The sequence below is a fragment of the Xenopus laevis genome, chromosome 6S, assembly GCF_017654675.1.
Source record: "Xenopus laevis strain J_2021 chromosome 6S, Xenopus_laevis_v10.1, whole genome shotgun sequence".
Lineage (NCBI taxonomy): Eukaryota > Metazoa > Chordata > Amphibia > Anura > Pipidae > Xenopus > Xenopus laevis.
Window position 1 is genome coordinate 77,270,456 of NC_054382.1, and position 19,478 is coordinate 77,289,933.

Consider the following 19,478-nt stretch of genomic DNA (forward strand, 5'->3'; position numbering starts at 1 on the left):
ATTTTACATTTTGATTAATTGCACCATTTTTGTGTCTCCTTTAACTACATGGTCCTGTGGTTTGAAAGAACTGTTGATTTTCTGAGAATTTCTAAAGAAGCAACATTGCTGACTCTAGTCGAAGATTTCTATGATTCTGCCTTAGTAAGTTGGGCTGTTTCAATGTATTTTTTTTTCCTTAAATTAGCTTGAACACTTTTTTTGAGATTGGGTCAGTCTTGTTTGCTATCAAGGGTTGGCTAGTTTTGAAAGAACAACATTTATGTGTCCAACAGCTTTCAGGATTACAGCTGCTTCTGAATGATGTAAATGTAGATCACTCTTCTTTTCCCTTATCTTTTGCCTTTTCCTTTCCTTTCCTTTTTTTTATGTTTTATGAATCATTTATTTTACATATATGCTAGTATCATATTATTCATTACATTTTGTGTAAGAAACTTTCTCAAATAAAAACTGTATGAATACAAAAGAAAAACTATACATAAAAGGAGGTCACTGCAATGAAATGCATTGATTCTAGAGAGTGTTCTTTACATTACAGAGAATGTTTCATTGCAGATAGAAATTAATAAGCAGTGATATTTTGACTGCTACTGTCTTCAGCCTGAGCACAGCCGTGGGCAAAATGCCAAGTGTCTGCTGATTGGTTGCTTGTGGGACCTAGGTAATCTTTGTACCTTGTACTACAATCCCCCCCCATTTTTGCAGACAAATATATGTGCAAGAGTAGGAATGTACAAGAGCGCCTAGACTTGTTTTTGGTTATATAACATTACCTTTATTTAAATATACTTTTTTTCTATTTACATCTTAGGTGATTTGTAAATGTAACTGTGAGGATGGTAAGTGTTAAATCCCTATGAAATCTGTTATTGTTCCTCTTGCTTTCTTTTCCAACACTGTCTGCTTCCACCATAGTTAATGGCAGTAAGTAAAGTTCCTACAATGTTAAGCCAGATGTTAAAGGAACAATAACTTAAAATGAAAGTGGCTTAAAGAAATGACAGTATAATGTACTGTTGCTCTGCACTAGTAAAAGTGGCTTGTTTGCTTCAGAGACACAACTATAGTTCATATAACAAGCTGCTGTGTTGCCACGGGGGCAGCCATTCAAGCACAGGATACACAGTAGATAACTGATAAGATGTATAGAATCCCACTGTATACTACAGAGCTTATCAGCTATGTTACCTGTAGTTTTTCTTCTTTTTCCACTTCAAATGGCTGCCCCCATGACTACACAGCAGCTTGTTTATATAAACATTTCTGAAAAAAATACAGTTTCACCAGCACAGACCAACACTACATTATATTTTAATTACTTTAAAACACTTTTATTTTTTGGTGTAAACTGTTCCTATAAATCAGGGCAAAGCAATGAGCCCTCCAAGGAAAAGACAATAGATTATCACAACCATGACTAGCAGGATTATTGTCTCTTTGACTGGATACTTGTTAACAGTCTCGTTTACCCTTTTGCCAGCAATTCATTGGTTCCCATTATTCACAAAATGTTTCAAAGTAAATATGGGCGTCTTGGACTTATTAAATGACAGTTATAGGAACTATTGGCTAAAACTAAACCTATTAAAAGCTTAAATATATACACAAAACCCTACTTAATTATCTCTTTATGACATTGGAAAGGCTTTAAAGGAACAGTTCAATGTGAAAATAAAAACTGGGTAAATAGGCTGTGCAAAATAAAAAATGTTTCTAATATAGTTAGTTAGCCAAAAATGTAATGTATTTAGGCTGGAGTGAACAGATGTCTAATAAAACAGCCAGAATCCAACTTCCTGCTTTTCAGCTCTATAACTCTGAGTTATAAAAGCAACAGATATGACCCATGTGGCACCCCCTCAAGTCTCTAATTGGTTACTGCCTGGTATCCAGGGTAACCAGTCAGTGTAAACCAAGAGAGCTGAAAAGCAGGAAGTAGTGTCCTGACTGACATGTTATACTGTACATCAAATCACTCCAGCCTTTATACATTACATTTTTGGCTAACTAACTATATTAGAAATATTTTTATTTTGCACAGCCTGTCTATTTACCCAGTTTTTATTTTTACACTGAACAATTCCTTTAAATTTGCAATGCAAAGAAATGCAGCATGATAATGATAAAATACTGTGCTTACATGTGTGGGTATAGACTGCAAGGCACCTCTTCGTGTACATTATTATAAGGGCAATGACACAGGATGATTAGTTGCCACAATTTTTTTAAAAACCTGATAAATGTAGTCATGCTTGTGCAGTGTTTACTTGCTATTAATTTCTGCTACATCTCTAATTTTCTTTTCTAGGTAAAAGGCAGCTGCTGGATAGTTTTTTAATCAGACTTGGGCATCTTGTCACTGAGAAATGGGTTGCTTGCCATCTCCGTTTGGAGGTAAAATAATATTTGTATTCTGTTCGAAGCAAGTAATTTCCCACTTTTAAAACATTTAATTCCATATTTCTGTTGGGCACCAAACTCTGGAATCTTGGAAAAGGCTCTGAGGACTATAAACTGCATTTTAGATTCCATCTCACGGGAAGACAAGAAGAAACTGCACTGCTCTGAAGACTTGTGTGAGCTCACGTAAGTGTCTGCTAAATCTGCAAAAGACACTCCATTATAGCTTTGTACTGTATACTGCACATTCACATGCCATTGTGTTGCTGTGGGTAGTGTGGATATTGAATGCAGATGCTTTAGTGTGTATTTCCTTGCTTGCACATATTTCTGCAAAATTTTCACAAGAAACAAGTGAAATCTCTCATCTAAGATATTAAATACCTTATTGATATGTTGGTTATTAAAGTCCGAATGTAAAAAACGTGAAAAATCCAATTTTTTTGTGATTTATTATACCCCGAGGATGGGAAAAAATCTGAATCCAAAAATCCGGCATCTCAGACCTGCCGAGGTTGTACATGAGTTAATGGGAGATGTCTTGATCTGCATTGGGTTTCGTGCAAAAATCCAAATATTTTGTGGTGTTTGGGCAGAAAATCCAAAAAATTTGAATTTTTGGATGATTTTCACTTTTTTTCAATTTTTTTTTCCCGAACTGGAATTTTTTCCGGAAAATGTATTGATAAATAATGGGAAATAACCTGTGTCGATTTGGTCAGAGTATATTTCAGAAAATAATGAGATGAATTCGGATTTTGATAAATAACCCCCGTTGAGTCTATCATACAGGAGCTTTCATAGGATGACTTCTAGTGGCCACATTTGCTACATGACTTGCAATCTCAGCAGTGATTTTTTTTTTTTTTTTAAGAAGGGTACATTAGACACCTTTGGTGAGGTACATGTGCCAGGACACACTTGGTGATAAATGTGCAGCAATGTTTATGTATAAAAGACAGAAATGTCATAGGTTTTTACGTGTGGGAACTGGTCACAGGCAAGCTTGGTAGCTAATGTAAACCTTCTTTCTTTTATAGAATAGGAAGCATACAGACTAACATATTGATCCTATATTAATGATTTTATCAGAATTTTTTTTTTTTTTTTCAGGAAAGATTTAGCAAGAACAATTCAAGAAGCTGGAGGTGATTTTCTTTCTCATTTACTCTTACAAAGGTTTTTTTGTTTGTTTGTTTTTTTTTAAAGATTTTAGTTCTGTTTATCTTTCATATTCATTAAGGCAAAATGGATCTATTTGATGGAAGCACAGTTTTCAGGGGGATCAACACCCCTTTAGTCTATAGTATAATGCAAATCAAAGCTCTCACACACAAGCCATTCAGTACAGGAGCCCTTGTAGTTTGTGTCAAATAGAAAATACAGCTTTTCAGGGCCTGCTCCTTTGCCTGACATTGTGTAATCTGTTTGACACAACAAACCACAGGATTTTAGCTGAATGGCTGCAGTGTTTGTGCTTCTTGGGATTTGTGTTTTGCTCTATTTTGATAGAAACCAGTAGAATATGTTGCCTCAGTTTGCCTTTATCAGTATGGCCCATACTGGTACCTTTAAAAATGTATATTGGAACTTGCTGGAAGGCTACATGCAGGGGCGTAACTATAGAGGAAGCAGACCATGCGGCTGCAGGGGGCCCAGGAGGTATAGGGGCCCCATGAGGCCCTAATTCATATACAGTTTCAATACATTTTGGTAAAACAAGTCAACCTCTAAACAATTTGGGGGCCTGAAAAATAATTTGCTGTGGGTCCCAGTAATATCTTGTTACGCCACTGGCTACATGCAACAGTACAACTTAAAGTTTTGGAAATCTTTACCAGTCCAAGCCCCTACTGACTTTTGACCCCTTTCTTGCTACAGATGCCTGTTCAGTAGTACTCCATCTTTTCTCCTGATTTACAGCACATTGCTCTGGGCTGCTGCCAATTATGTCAGCTTAGGAACTAGCTCATAAAAAAAAATATATATATAATGTTTTGTAAAAGTTCTATCATTTTATGAAATGATAGAAATTGTGTTCTATATAATAAAACAAGTTAAGAGAAGATGTTCTTGAGTCACTCCTGTGTTACTTTGCCTAATATTTGGTATAATTGTCCTGCTCTAAGATTAACTTTCTCCCAAGTTTCTTTAAACAGAGAAGTTATTTTGCATTGTATTTAATTGTATTTTCACCATTTCATTCACAAGATTTTGCAACTGAAAACAGCATAATACTACCACCTCCATATTTCACTTCATACTTAAATATGTACAGTTCTTATTATAAACAGACACAGCCCTACAATAGTGAATTGTACCCTTACAAAAGCTGTTGGATGCGATGTTTGACAATGGCGCATAGTCTTGATAGTACCATAGAGGTGGCTGACTGGAGACTCATGAAAATGATACTATGATATAAATGATACAACGCTTTCTGCTGCAGGATGAGCATCCTGCTTGTTGATCATAGCCTGCCCCAAAAAACTAAACCAGCTACGCCAAATTATGTGTTGCTGGCAATTTACACACTAGCAGATTTTAACTACCAACTTGATTTTTTGGCAGGAGAAGAACTGTTAACATGATATTTTAATTGCTTACATTCATTTATCTTTAAGACTATGATATCCAGGTAGCCATTTCAGAAGCACTGTGCCGGATGATGGGAAAGAAGTTTAGGGACAGCTTTGTTCATCAATGGTTTGAGGATAATTTTCTTGCTGACGCCTTTAAAGAAATTAAGGATAAAGAATTTGAAACGGTATGTGCATGACCATTGCTGCAATGTGCAAATAAATCATATGCTGAGTTCAGGAATAGCCAGTAGCCAAGGTCATAGGTTTCATTTAAAAACGCAAGTGCAAAGAGATAACATGGACACAAAAAGTGTCTATTGATACAATTTCAGAGATTACATTGTAACTTGAAGTAAGCACAAATGCGCATTTCGAGCCTGCTCGTATGAGTTGAGAACAGTTGTGCACACTGGAGAACCTTGGAATTACCATCAGCCTAGTCCAGCAGTACAGCAAAACCATAGCAGGTTGCATCAATAGCTATAAGTCGGATGCTAACAATTTTATTGAGGACATATGCTGAAGCCATTCACACACAAATACATTTAGAAAAACATGTGCAGCAATTTGCACACTTTACCATAACAGATGATAATTTGTATCCATATTGGTGCATTGTTTGGTTGCAATAGATGCTCCTTCGTAGGCCCCCGCTACTACATTTATAAATGAGCTCTCTATTATGCATCTTTTTAGAATATAAGGCTTTATTCAAAATTAAGCCTTATACTAACTTAATACCGGTACATTTCATCTCTGCTTTTCAGAAGCCTGTGTATGGAGTTAGCACTTTCTTTTGTTCCCTTATGAGTACCTTTGATGGCCAAGGAGAAGACTCCTCCATTAATTACATAGATTCTGCATGTGTTTTCTTTTGTAATCTGAGTATGACATTTTGAGACATTTAAAAACCATTGATTTATGGCTCCCTCACTGTCATCAATCTGGTTCTCTAGGTTATTGATCAAGTAATGTGCCAATCAGATTGCTATAGCAGGGACCTTTAAAATGCAAAGGTTACTCTACTGATCTCCTGCTCCTTATCCTATTCCTCAAATGGTTTGTTCCTTGCCCAGGTGTCAGGCTTGGTTAGAGGAGGGGGCAGTCAGTACTTGGTCTGATAGTTAGTGTCTAAAAGGGCTCAAATTATGCAACATATTACTTTTCTAATTTACATTGGCCCTCTGAATCAATGGGGTTAGATCCTTATTTCTCTTCCAATAGCATATGCAATAAATGTAAATGAACTGAGTAATTTTACCTTTATTTTTATTAACATGTATTTTTTAAGCAACAATATATTCTGTATTGCTGGACTGCATTACAATGTAGTTAAAGGGGAGCTGTCACCCAAAAAAAATATTCCAAATAATATTTTATCACATTAGTCAAGGAAAATAAAATTTAATTACACAGTATACATTATTTGAATCTTGTTTCCATCAGTCTGGGAATTCATATTTATAGCAAGCAGGCAGCAGCCATTTTGTGGACAAAGTTTTTAAGGAAAGCCTTACATCATCTCAGAATCTTGTTTGTGCACCAGAATGGGGGACTCGATGTCCATCCCCATGCCCTGGCTACACAATTAAATGGTAAAGAGAACGGGGGAATATGTGGAGAGCAGTGACATCAAGAAAGTGCTGAATGGAAAGTGAAAGTAATTGTCTGCCCCGCCTCTATGCCCATGGCATAGAGGAGGGGCAGACAATATTTGATTGACAGTTGAGATTTTTAAATGAGCTTACAACAGCTATGAATGCTTTAATACAAAATAAAAATTGGATTTCATGTTTAATTTGAAAAGGACTTATATTGTACAGATTTTTGTGTCTGGGTGACAGGTCCACTTTAACACAGTTTATTTGTAAAATAAAAATAGTTCAGTACATTGGCCCCAGAAGTGTATGGCAGAACATGTTTGCTGCCAGCCCAGCCTATCTTCTGGTGTATTAATGAGTATAAGCAATGTATTACCCTTTGATTTATTATTTTTATTAAAAGATATGTCATTGTGATTATGGCCCCATTAATCATGACACCAGCACCATCAAGAAAGGAATGAACTATAAAGCTAGGAAGCTAGTAAAGATTACACAAGTAGGCTAGTCAAAGGCTATGGTAAAAATAGAAATAGTCCCCATATATTTTGAATACGTTTAGCCAGCAGAAAGTGGAGAGAAATATCACTGATGTCCCGCAGTAACTAAGCAGAAATTATATTTCAACAGAAAACAAAAGCAAAGATCTGATTAGTTGCTATGGGCAGCTCTACCGGTGATGTTTCGCTCCACTTTTTTGCACAGCATGATAATTAGGCCCCTTTATGTTGATGACAAAATGTTTGTTATTTGAGTTACAGAAATGTTCATTGTACAAATAGTCAAGTATTTTTGTTAAAAATTTGGAATGATTATGGTTCAGGCCCAAATCCACTACTAGAAGTTTCTTTAAAATGGTCCAAGTATTTACAATGCCGAGTATCCCCTTCTGATTTGGTGAAGTCTCTAAGTAATTATAATAAATTAATCTTAGCAGAACATTGGAGGTTACAACATTTGAAGCTAGTACACTTAGGTTATGGGAAAAAAAATTCTAAAGATACTTTTTCCTGTCCTGTTTTGTCCAAAATGTAATGAGACTAATGTTTCTCTTTTCCACAATTTGTGGTCCTGCCCTAAAGTTAAATTATTCACTCATTTTTTGAATAATAGATTGAAAATTAAGATACAATTATCTCCGTGTTTTGTTCTATTAAATTTAGAGAGTGATGGTTTTTCTTTACCTTCCAAACCAAAATTTATATCCCATGAAAATAAGACACTGACAAGTTTATTTTTGGCTTCTGCCAAAAAAAGCTTTATTAAATTTTTGGTTACATAAAGAGTGTCCCTCATTGTCAGATACCATTTCTTATATGAACCAACTTAGCTGGCAGGAAGCTTTAAAAGCAAAATCTAAAAAAGCTCTAAAGAATCTTTTAAACTTATATGGTCTCCTTATTTTGAGTCATGTGTTTCTAATACCAAAGACCAAGTTTCAAGGTTTATCCAAATCTAATTAGGTTACTGTACAATCTCATTCTCCTGAACAATGGGCTTTTTCTTTCTTTCTTTTCTTTTTATTTATCTTTACAGCCACTGGTTTAGTTAAATCTTTCTGTATTTAACAATTAATGTTATTAATGTTTGAAAATGTCATGCCACTGTATTTATTGCAGCACATTCTCTTAAGTCTGCTTCATATATGCTGTCATTTTGATTTTTCTTGTTTATGTTAAATCAAATAAAATATATTTAAACAGAGGACACAAAAAAAAGAATTTTTGTTGCTAATGAGTTGCTTCCATAATATGTCTTCCTCCTCTTCTGTAAATACATAAAATTCCAGCCTGTGAGCGATCATACATCTGGAGTGACTCACTATTTTGTTTCCATTTTCCAGGACTGCAGAAAGTTTTTGAATTGCTTGAATTCTAGGCATCAAAGCAACAAGGGGTATGGATGGATAATGAAGTTAAACAATTGTTTTAAAAAATATAACTAGGACAGTGTAACACTTCTGTATTTTCCCCTGTGTATGTTCATAAGTGGAGAAATATCTAGTGGTGCTGAAAGCTTCTTTGTATACATTTTTGCCATACAACTACTGATCATGACAATTTAAACAAACTGAATTCCTTGAATGAATTGACCACTGTGTCTTCACATCAAGGTGCACTGGACAGATTATATATTTACTGTTATGAACTGTGTGATGTTCTGGAAATGTTAACGTTTCCTTTTGTCAGAAAAAAAAAATTCTCATGGTGCTTCTTGCATTATTTTTATTTGCGTCCATTTTATGTTCTGTCAATTCAGGTAATGGCTTTATGTTTTAATGGTTAGCAAATCAGGCATTGTTTTTTTACATCTAAAGAAGAATGATCACTGGGGGATGTCAAATGATAGGCACCTGGTTGGGACACAAGTTCATGGTGAAGGCTAAAATGCTGACCTCCTGAGGCCCCCTGCACCACCTACTCACCTTCTTTTTCTTCCCTGCCCACAAATAAACCTTTGCAGAGTAGGGCACTGCCTGCATGTCTGTATGGGTCGGAGTCAGATCTCTCTATAGATAACTGATTAAACTGCATTTCAGCTTGATTGCTAATCTACTGAGGGAAAGCAGAACTGAGCACATGGCCCTCTTGATGTGCATGGAAATAAGATGCCAAGCTGGATCCCTTGACTGTCTGGCAACTCTCAGCCTCAGGTTAAATTAATGGTGGGACCAAGTGTGGTGGCTGGGAATGGTGTGTGTTGTGCTGGGGGCACCAATCTGAAACTTGTCCAGGTCCCACCAAGGCCTTCAAACAGCCCTGATAATCTCTTTCCTAATACCCTGAGTAAATGCTGCTGTTCACTGAAAACTGCAGTGACCTAGAGTGCTTTATGTAGGAGTGCTACACTGCATGGTTTGCATGTGCAGTAGTATGAAAAAATGCTTTTTTGCTTCCTTGTTCAGCTGTTTTACTCAACTGCGCATGTGCACCTAGAATATAAAGAAGATCGAGAAATTAAGAGGATAATAGTCTCAGCTGCCAGGACCTAAAAACAAATTTGTTGACAACAATTATCCTATTTTATATCAGAAAAGCTTGCATTATATAGTCTTATAGAGATCCAAGAATGACATTGGACCTATCTTCCTCCTCTATGTTAAAACTAAAAGTATTGTATTTTATACAGCTTACTTGTTATTTGCCCTATCCAACTTAGGCACAATTTTATGTTAATAGTTTACTTGTATGGTTGATATAATTTCTATATTTGTTAACAAAGTACTGCAAGAGTACTGCAGGAACTCCATATAGGTTCTAGCAGGAGGTAGTCCCTCTGTTAGTGGGGGCGAGGAGCTTGTCCTGGCATGTAGATAAAAACCAGGTTGGACTTGTTCTGCAAGTAGTGCAGGAACTCCCTATAGGTTCTAACAGGAGGTAGTCCTTCTGTGTTAGTGTGGGGGAGGAGCTTGTCCTGGCATTTAGATAAAAACCAGGTTGGACTTGTTCTGGGCCTCATTGGCTGACACACTCAAGGTCAACCAAACAACTTAGACAGAATATTGGTAGGTCAGTAGAGGCCTTGTTGAAGGGGAGTGCCATTAGGGTGAGCTACAGTGTAGCACTGTATACTCTTATAATATCTGACAACAACAAAGTAAGGCGGATAAGGTCATGAGACCATGGCTGTGCACAGAAGATTCTTAAGCAATGTGTGGACCTCCAGTTTATTAATAACTAACATGTATGTTACCACTGTGGTGCTGGGAAGAGTAAATCAGCCTCCCTGATTACAAGTACCATTACTTTTCCAAAAGATTACTGGCAAATTTGCCCAATAATGTGTTATTGTATTCCTTGTGCACTGTTAAGAAGCATCGTCATCATCTTTGTATTCTATCCTTGAATAACCTTTTATTAATGTTTTCCTGGTTATGGTGATCTACACCAACATTTAGCTTATAGTATTCTACATGCAATAGACAAGCAAGACTAAACACTGACATAGTTATTATTGTACTGGTGCAATGCAACACTTGGAATAAGAGTAGCGATGTCAGTTGTTGAGCAGCAGCAGGCCACTATGTATATTTAATCAAACTGTATTGATATATAGATATATATATATATAGAGATATATATATATATATATATATATATATATATATATATATATATATATATATATATATATATATATATATATATATATATATATATATATATATATATATATATATATATTAAAATGAACGTGAATGATTTGTGCCTTTCTTCATTTTAGGGTTTACACATTTCCTTGCATCACTGTTTTCACTGATCTGGATGAGGTAAGACAAAACTAACAGGTGCTTTATAATGTGTTGTGTTTATTGCTGCCAACTCTGTTTTGCTGCAATGCATAGCTGAAAAAACCACAGGACGAAAACATGGAAAACTTCTGGATCGATTTTAATGCTGGAAGTCAATGTGTGTCTTTCTACATCCATAACACGGAGGTAAGTTTGATAGTGCTGGGAGATGATGTGCCTTTACTGTCTAAAATGTTACAAACTTCCGCTTTCTGTGTCGCAGGGTTCTCTTTGGGATTCCGTCAGGCTGCTTAAGGAGTCTGTTAACAATTACATCCTGAAAGGTAGTGAACATTGTTGATCTTATGTCTTGTTTGGTCATATGTTTCAAGCTTAGTTTTACAATGGAATATAATATTGAATGATCATTTATGTAAATCTGTTTTCAGGGCTATCCAGTATTTCATAACAGGCAAAGCTTCCATCTCTTGGCAAACCTCAATATTATAACATATTGAATGCTTCTGCTAGTATTTTATTTTAGTAAATAGTTTTTTTTAAATAGTTTCCCTGTTCCCATAGAAAATGATGGACAACAAATGTTGGGCATATATCTAAAAGATCCTCAGGTTATTAATACCAATGATGTAACAAAAGTAAAGATCTACTTTGAGCCCAAGCATGACATCAAGAGCGCCATCAAGAGAGTGTTTGAAGATATAAATGAGGTACATTTCAGTTATGATTATATATAATTTCCTGATAGCAGTGGGGATACCAAGTTAGATTGCAACGAACGATTTGTGTACATTGCATTTAATGGAGTTTGAGTATCGGGCTACATGGTGCTAAGCACTTTATATCCTTTTGCAGATTTCAAACTCCAAATACTGTTGGAGGAACTGGAGCGTATATCTACTACTATAGAAAAAAAATTCTAATGCTATCCATATATATATATATATATATATATATATATATATATATATATATAGTCCACGAGGTAGCCAGCACTCTCGATAAAAGGTTTGAGTCGCCTGGGTGCAGTATCAAAATATAGATATATACCAAGCAAGAGAAGGATCCGCACTCTCAGGTCTTAAATACTGTCAAAAAAGTTTTATTAAAACATGCGAGTCTGACGTTTCGGCCTCCTCCAGAGCTGGTGCACTGATCACTGTATAATAATGCCTGGGTGCTGGTTATAAACAAGTATCGTTAACGCAAAAAACAAAACAGCACACACAGGGCTTTTGGTGAAAAACAAAAACTTGTTGGCTTTAATACGACGTTTCGGCTCCTAAACTTCCTGATGACGGCTCGAGTTTAGGAGCCGAAACGTCGTAATAAAGCCAAGTTTTTGTTTTTCACCAAAAGCCCTGAGTGTGCGTTTTTGCATTTTATATATATATATGTGTGTGTGTGTGTGTGTGTGTATGTACAAAAAAGGAAGGAACAGCACACTACCGTAGCTATCGCCGGTAGGCTGTCCCATCCGCCCTCACGATGGAGGGCAGTCTGAACAGCCATTTCAGCTACCACTGTCACTCGGGACTCACTGGCCATGCGAAAATCTCCACCTGACTTTACTCATGAGTGTAATGCAAGGTGCAGTAAGTCACCTACCCTGCCTACACCGCCCACATCTTAAGGTGGCCATAGATGCAAAGATCCGCTCGTTTGGCCACATCGGCAAACGAGCGGATCTTTGCCCGATATGCCATGGCTATATCGGCGGTAATCTGATTGTTCGGCCACATGGCCGAACAATCCGATTACGATGTGCCGTGGGCTCCGGCGGGATCGGTCGGGTCAAAATCAAACCTGACTGATTGACCAAACGATCTCCGTCTGACGAAAGATGTCGGCACACGCCACACACGATCCGAAAATCGTACGAATCCTTGATTCGTACGATAGGATCTGTGTGTCTATGGCCACCTTTAGAGTACCTATTCCGGGGGATGAATCCAGCTAGTTACTAGTTTAGGTGGTGCAGGGTATATGGAAAATCAGTCCGTGTCCTAAATATCATGCTGACCGAACAAAATATATATTATGTGCTTGAGCTAGCCACTATAGTGTACCTTCCATGGGATGTCCGGCGCATCGGTATGTGTTCCTACGCGGGGCCCACTATCATTCCAAGCTGTTATCCCTGCCATAAGGGGGTGACAAGCTCCCCTGTAGAGAAGAGGGGAAGACAAACACACACACACATATATATATATATATAGATAGATATAGATATAGATATAGATAGATATAGATAGATATAGATAGATATAGATAGATATAGATGTGAATTCCTTAAAGGGAAATCATTGTGAAAATGAAAATTTAATATTAGGTTCATCACACTGAAATACGAAACTTTCTAAATACAATTGATTAAAAAGTCTGTACCGTTTCTGACATAATCACGGGTAAATTGGAACCTAGCAAGTTAAACGAGAAGCTAAACAATTTAAAATTCACAATAAGATTGTGAAAAAAAGTAATAGTTTTTTCAGATTTTGCGCCTGAAAGCTATGATTTTTTCCCTAAAATCGTCCGAAAGCTATGATTTTTTTTCCGTAAAATCTCCCAATAGTTATAATTTTTTCAGAAACCAAGTGCAACTTAGTAAATCTTCTAATTGTCAATGGGACATCTGCCATTGACTTTTACATATTCTCTGCAGGTCTGAGTTGCAGTATTTTTTTAATCGGATTTTTAACAGACTTTAATGAAAAAATGTTTTCCTACAAACAAATTGTATTTTCCCCTTTAAAAGTCCCACCAGAATAATGCAGACTTTAGTAAATAACCCCGTTTATCTAATGGTGCGCTTAACCTTTAAGTGATTGTACTAGAATTCCTTAACTCTGTAGAAACCATTTAAGTTTTGGCATATATACTGGTTTTTCTACTAACCTAATATTTTTTTGTTCTCTAAGATCCACAGTAACCCTGTGGAATTAGACTCAACAGAAGGTTTAATTGATATTGGCAACAGCCTGGCTTCTCATACTGGTAAGTAAAACTGGGTCCCTTTGTTACTTCTGTAACACATGAGATTCTAAAAACTGCATAATATTCAATTTGGTCTCCTAGCTAATCTGGAAATGCACTAAACTCTTAAAACGTAATGCAATTTCATAACCCACTATTATAGCATCTATCTAGGACAGCTAATGTACTGTTTATCCATATTAACATAATTTTCTTTCTTCTCGGTTAAATGTTTCCAGTTGTGATCCCAAAACCCATCCCCAGGCCTCACATACAATGCATGTCCAGCAGACCAGGCAACTGTTAATATTGCCTATCCTCTTAGGCTAATGGCACACAGGATGTTTGATCCTATTGCCTTTCTCTCCCTGAATGTGTGCTGAAAGGCATGTTATCTGTACATACAAAGAGGTTTTCTTCATGTGTTTTCTGTGCCAAAATCGACAGTATATGTCATGTGCTAATAATAATCTGTATGCCATTGGCATTACTGATCTACCAGTGCTGCTGTTACCATGCACTTCATGGTAGGACCTAATTTGGGAACCAATGAAACTGTGGATGCTTAACTCCTGTCATTTTCTGCTCTGTTATACAGATAGCTACAACCTGTTATCAATTAAAATAGGAGTAATGTTGCTGGCAGACTTTAAACTCAAAAAATACATTAGTCTCATCTCAGGGGGACACAGGCACTGGTGGGTTAACTTTACCTTCCGGGAGGAAAGGACCCAGGAGGCCAGCCCACCTATCCCAGCAGGCTACATCCCCTCCGGGAGGCTGTCAATCCCCAGTTCTTTTAGTGTCCTCATGGGAGGAGGACGCTTTACCAACTTATTATTTTACTTTTTCTTTCAGGTTCCCCGACCAGGAACTCTGGATCAGCCCTGGGTGTGTCAGGGCTGCATTCAGGGACAAGGAGTATTTACTCTGTTCCCTGCGCCCTCAGTCACGTTGGAGACAGGAGCTACTGCTCAGTTCTATAAGCGGGGGGGAGGAGAAGAGCAAGCGGCAGTCCTCCCATGGCAGACCGCAGCTCTCGCCCCTGCTGTATCACTTTACTTCAGATGCGCACAAGTTTCACCGGCTTCTCTAGGTTAGTTTTTAAATTCTGCGCCATTGTGGTGACGTCATCCCACTGAGCCGCTCAGCTTTACTCCTTCTCTTTGCGCCGTTTTTTCCCGGACTCCAAGCAGCCATTACATGGAGTCTGCCTCAGGGTTTTTCTTTTTCGGACTATCTCAGGAGTGAAGTCAGAGACTCTCCATTGCGAACAGAATAAGCTGCTTTCTACACAGGCACTACAGGGCTTAACGCTTCTGGGCAGAAAAGGACTTATTTGGAAGGGTTTTTTCCCAGTCACACTACCAGGCTGCATCTCTAGGGAAGGATGTTACCTCCCTGAGGCCAGTATACATATATACTTACATTCTCCCTGGGCTTATTTTACAGCCATTTTCTTTTTTTATTTTTTTAAATTTTTTTTAAAAACACAAAAAAAAAAAACCGTAGAGAAACGTTTTTTACTTAAGAAGCTTCTCTACTCAGGGTGCCATGACTGACCCCACCAGGGAGGGCCCCAAGCTGCGCTCTGCGCAGGCAACTGGCAAGGCTCCTACCACCTCCAAGATTTCTTCTTGGCATGAGCCCGTTGTTGCGCCAGGCTCCCCCCAAGTCACGCTGAGTCTCTTTGTGCATCATGCTCGCACCCCTCGGCTCACGCAGCTCCTGTCCCTGCTAACATTCAAGGTTCAACTGTATCAGTACTAGAACTTTCATGGGCAAGAGGGTTGGCTAACTCCATTTTCTCACTCCAGGGGCTTGCGCGGCTTCCGGAGTCCCTGGACATATTTCTCACTCAGCTTGCTTCCCACCCGTTCAGGGGTAACCGGAAAACGCAAGGTATTCGATGCCCCCTTGCTTCCAGACTCTGACGAGGAGTCGGAACTTGCAGAGAATGGGCAGATCTCAGACAGGGATTCTGAAGCAAGATCCATTTTAGGAGTCATTTCAGACATAGACAGTTTGATTGAATCTGTTCTTGAGACTCTGAACGTCTCTGCACCTGTTTCTTCAGATCCTTCCAAAGATCTTTTTAAGAGACAGAAAAGGACTTCGAAGATTTTCCCTTCACATGACCAACTTTTTTCTGTAGTCAAGGATGAATGGGCTTCTCCTGAGCGCAAAATCAATCTTTCCCATCGCTTCTTTATCCATTTTCCAAGGAAGACACTGACCTTTGGTGTGGCTCCCCCACAGTTGATCCTCCGATCTCTCGACTAGCCAAGTCCACCACCATTCCATTTCCTGATGCTGCAGGGTTTAAGAACCCCATCGACAAAAGGCTGGAGGGCTTCTGCAAATCTATTTTCTTTGCTTCAGGTGCAGCCCTCAGACCAACTCTTGCTATGGCCTGGGTTAGCCGCGCTTCTGAGGTCTGGGCGAATCAACTCTTCCAGGCTATCATAGATGGATCTGACCAGGCTTCCATTTTGCATCCTGCGGAACAGCTCAAGGAGGCTTCCCAGCTCCTCTGCCAGACTCTGCCAAGATGATTGCTAGGTCTTCTGCCATTTCCATTGCTGCCAGACGCTTCCTCTGGCTCAAGCATTGGTCTGCAGATCTAACATCCAAGAAGTCATTGGTCTCCATTCCTTTTGCAGGGAAGGTACTCTTTGGTACTGAGCTAGGTAAGATCATCAGCCAGGCCACAGGGGGCAAAAGCACTCTGCTTCCGCAGAACAAGCCAAAGCAGCAGACTCCCAATCGTCGATTCTCTCTATTACACTCCTTTCGCTCCAAACAAGCAAGGGTTCCTCCAACGGAAAAGACCCCCTCCTTCAGGGGAAAGTGGAAAAGACCTGCCTGGTCCTCTGGAAGACAGTCTCAGAAGCCTTCCAGTGATAAGACCTCCACGTCCTGAAGGTTTGGCCACCACCGGACTCGAAAGGGTGGGTGGGCGTCTCCTATCCGTTCGGCAGATCTGGTCTCACTCCTTCGTAGATGCCTGGGTTCAAGAGGTTCTAGGGCAGGGTTATTCCATCGAGTTCCTTCAACTTCCCTTGGAGAGATTTCTTTCTTCTCCTCCACCGTCCCATCCATTACGCAAGGCAGCCTTCTGGAAGGCAATTGCCTCCCTCCAACAGGCGGGAGTCATTGTACCAGTACCGAAGGAAGAGGAGAAGCAGGGATTCTATTCCATTCTTTTCTGTGTCCCAAAGAAGGACGGAGGGGTTCGTCCCATTCTGGATCTCAAGAGACTCAATTGTTGCCTCAGAAATTTCTCCTTTCGGATGGAGTCATTGTAGCAATGGAGTCAGGAGAGACTCTTTCCTCTGTCGATATCAAGGACGCATATCTGCATATCCCCATCCACCAGAATCATCGCTTCCTTCGTTCTGCCACCCTAGGAAGTCATTTCCAGTTGGTGGCACTTCCCTTTGGTCTGGCAATGGCTCCCCGGGTCTTCACCAAGGTCCTGGCCCCAGTCCTAGCCCTTCTGCATTCCCAGGGGGTTTCAATCACCCCCTACCTGGATGACCTTCAAATCAAGGCTCCATCAGCCCAGAGAAATCTCTGACATTTCACTTGTGATCCAGACTCTTCAACAACACAGCTGGATCATCAACTTCAAGAAGTCATCTCTGACACCCAGCCAAAGAATGATCTTCCTGGGGACCCTCTTCGACACACAACGCTGCCACACCTTCCTTCCTTCGGACAAGGTCCAGAGCCTGATGCGCGCACTCAGTCCCAAGCAGATCTCCCATGCACCTCCCTCAGATCTTGCATGAAGGTACTGGGCTTGATGGTCACTGCGATAAGACACCATTCCAGAGACTGGAATCCAGAGACAAAATCTCTGGACTCTCCAATCATCCTCTCCACCCAGACCAGGAGGTCTCTAAGGCGGTGGTTGCAACCAACCAACCTCAACCTGGGCAAGTCATTTGCAATCCAACACTGGACCATCCTCACCACGGATGCCGGTCTCCGGGGTAGGGGCCCGGTGTGTCAAGACCAGACGGCACAGGGCAGATGGCTTCCTTCAGAAACATCACTCCTGATCAATGTCTTGGAACTCCGAGCCATATGTCTAGCTCTCCTTCATTGGACATCCCTCTTCACAGGCAAGACCATCAAGATACAGACAGACAATGCCATGGCAGTGGCATATATCAATCACCAGGGAGGAACTTGCAGCAGAGGTGCCATGCAGGAGGCTTTGCGCATCCTAAACTGGGCAGGAATGTACGTATTGGCCATATCCGCAGTACACATCCCAGGAGTCGAGATTTGGATGGCGGACTTTCTCAGCAGAGAAACTCTCAACCAGGGGGAGGTCTCTTCATCCAGAGGTGTTTCAGACCCTCATCGATCTATGGGGCACACCCGAGGTCGACCTGATGGCGTCCAGGGCCAACGGCAAGCTTCCATGACTCGTTCAAGAGACCCAAGCGCCATAGGGATAGATGCTCTCACGGTTCCATGGCCTTTCAGCTTCGTTTACGTCTTCCCTCCCCTACCTCTCCTTCCCAGGATCATCAAGAGGATCAAACGAGAATGGGTAAGGACCCTGCTTGTGGCGCCTTATTGGCCCAGGAGAGCCTGGTTGCAGACCTCATAAATCTAGCAGAAGCAGAGCCCGTCCCACTTCCACTACGTCGGGATCTACTCAGTCAAGGGCCAGTGTTCCACCCGAATATTCAAATGTTCCATTTGACTGCCTGGATCTTGAGACCTTAATTCTCAAGCAACAGGGTTTCGACAATAGGGTAATAGGAACCGTGATCACCGCCAGGAAACCATCCTCTTCCAGGATTTATTACAGAAACTGGAGGACCTACATTACCTGGTATACCACCCATGAACTTGCACTACACGCATACTTGGTTTCCTACAACAGGGCCTTGATAAGGGTCTTCGCCTAGCCTCTTTCAAGACCCAGATCTCAGCCTTGTCCGTGCTCTTCCAGTGGCAGATAGCGTGGAACCCGCCCATCCGAACCTTCCTTCAGGGTGTCGCTCACGTCACACCACCCATTCGCCCTCTTGTTCCAGGCTGGGACCTCAACCAGGCTGGGACCTCAACCTGGTGCCTCAACCTGGTGCTATCAGCCCTCCAGGGTCCGCCCTTTGAGCCTCTTGCTCAGGCCTCAGATACTTTGGTCACCTGGAAGGCCTTGTTCCTCCTTGCTATCACTTCTGCCGGAGGGTTTCTGAGCTAGCAGCATTATCTTGCCGTTCACCCTTCCTGACATTTCACCAGGACAAGGCCGTGCTCCGACCCGTATCTGCTTTCCACCTAAACCAGGACATTGTGGTTCCATCTTTTTGTCCACATCCCAAGTGTCCAAAGGAGACTGCACTCCATTCTATGGATGTAGTTAGAGCCCTCAAATACTATATCCTAGATCTCAATCTTTTAGGAGATGTGATGCCCTCCTAGTCATCCCGTCAGGTCCACGCAGGGGTCTCAGGGCCTCAAAGACCACACTTTACAGATGAATTAAAGCCACGATTTCTAGAGCTTACCAGATTGCTGGCAAACCCACTCCCATCAGAGTCATAGCCCACTCAACTCGATCAGTGGCGGCTTCCTGGGCGGCTCGCAACATGGCGTCCGTGGAACAAATCTGCAAGGCTGCTACCTTGTCTTCTATCCATA

General features: G+C 40.3%; 1 protein-coding gene across 5 annotated transcripts in view; it reads left to right on the forward strand.

Annotated features, from left to right (window-relative positions):
- The window catches only part of sycp2l.S (synaptonemal complex protein 2 like S homeolog), a 54,066-nt gene that overhangs the window by 5,164 nt on the left and 29,424 nt on the right, over positions 1–19,478 (forward strand). For all 5 annotated transcript variants that reach the window (XM_041567095.1, XM_041567096.1, XM_041567097.1 and 2 more), the window contains 12 exon segments: positions 49–144; positions 815–842; positions 2,312–2,397; positions 2,501–2,589; positions 3,517–3,551; positions 5,028–5,170; positions 8,430–8,482; positions 10,811–10,856; positions 10,932–11,024; positions 11,101–11,161; positions 11,400–11,545; positions 13,757–13,832. In XM_041567095.1, the coding sequence (XP_041423029.1) occupies positions 49–144; positions 815–842; positions 2,312–2,397; positions 2,501–2,589; positions 3,517–3,551; positions 5,028–5,170; positions 8,430–8,482; positions 10,811–10,856; positions 10,932–11,024; positions 11,101–11,161; positions 11,400–11,545; positions 13,757–13,832 (952 nt within the window).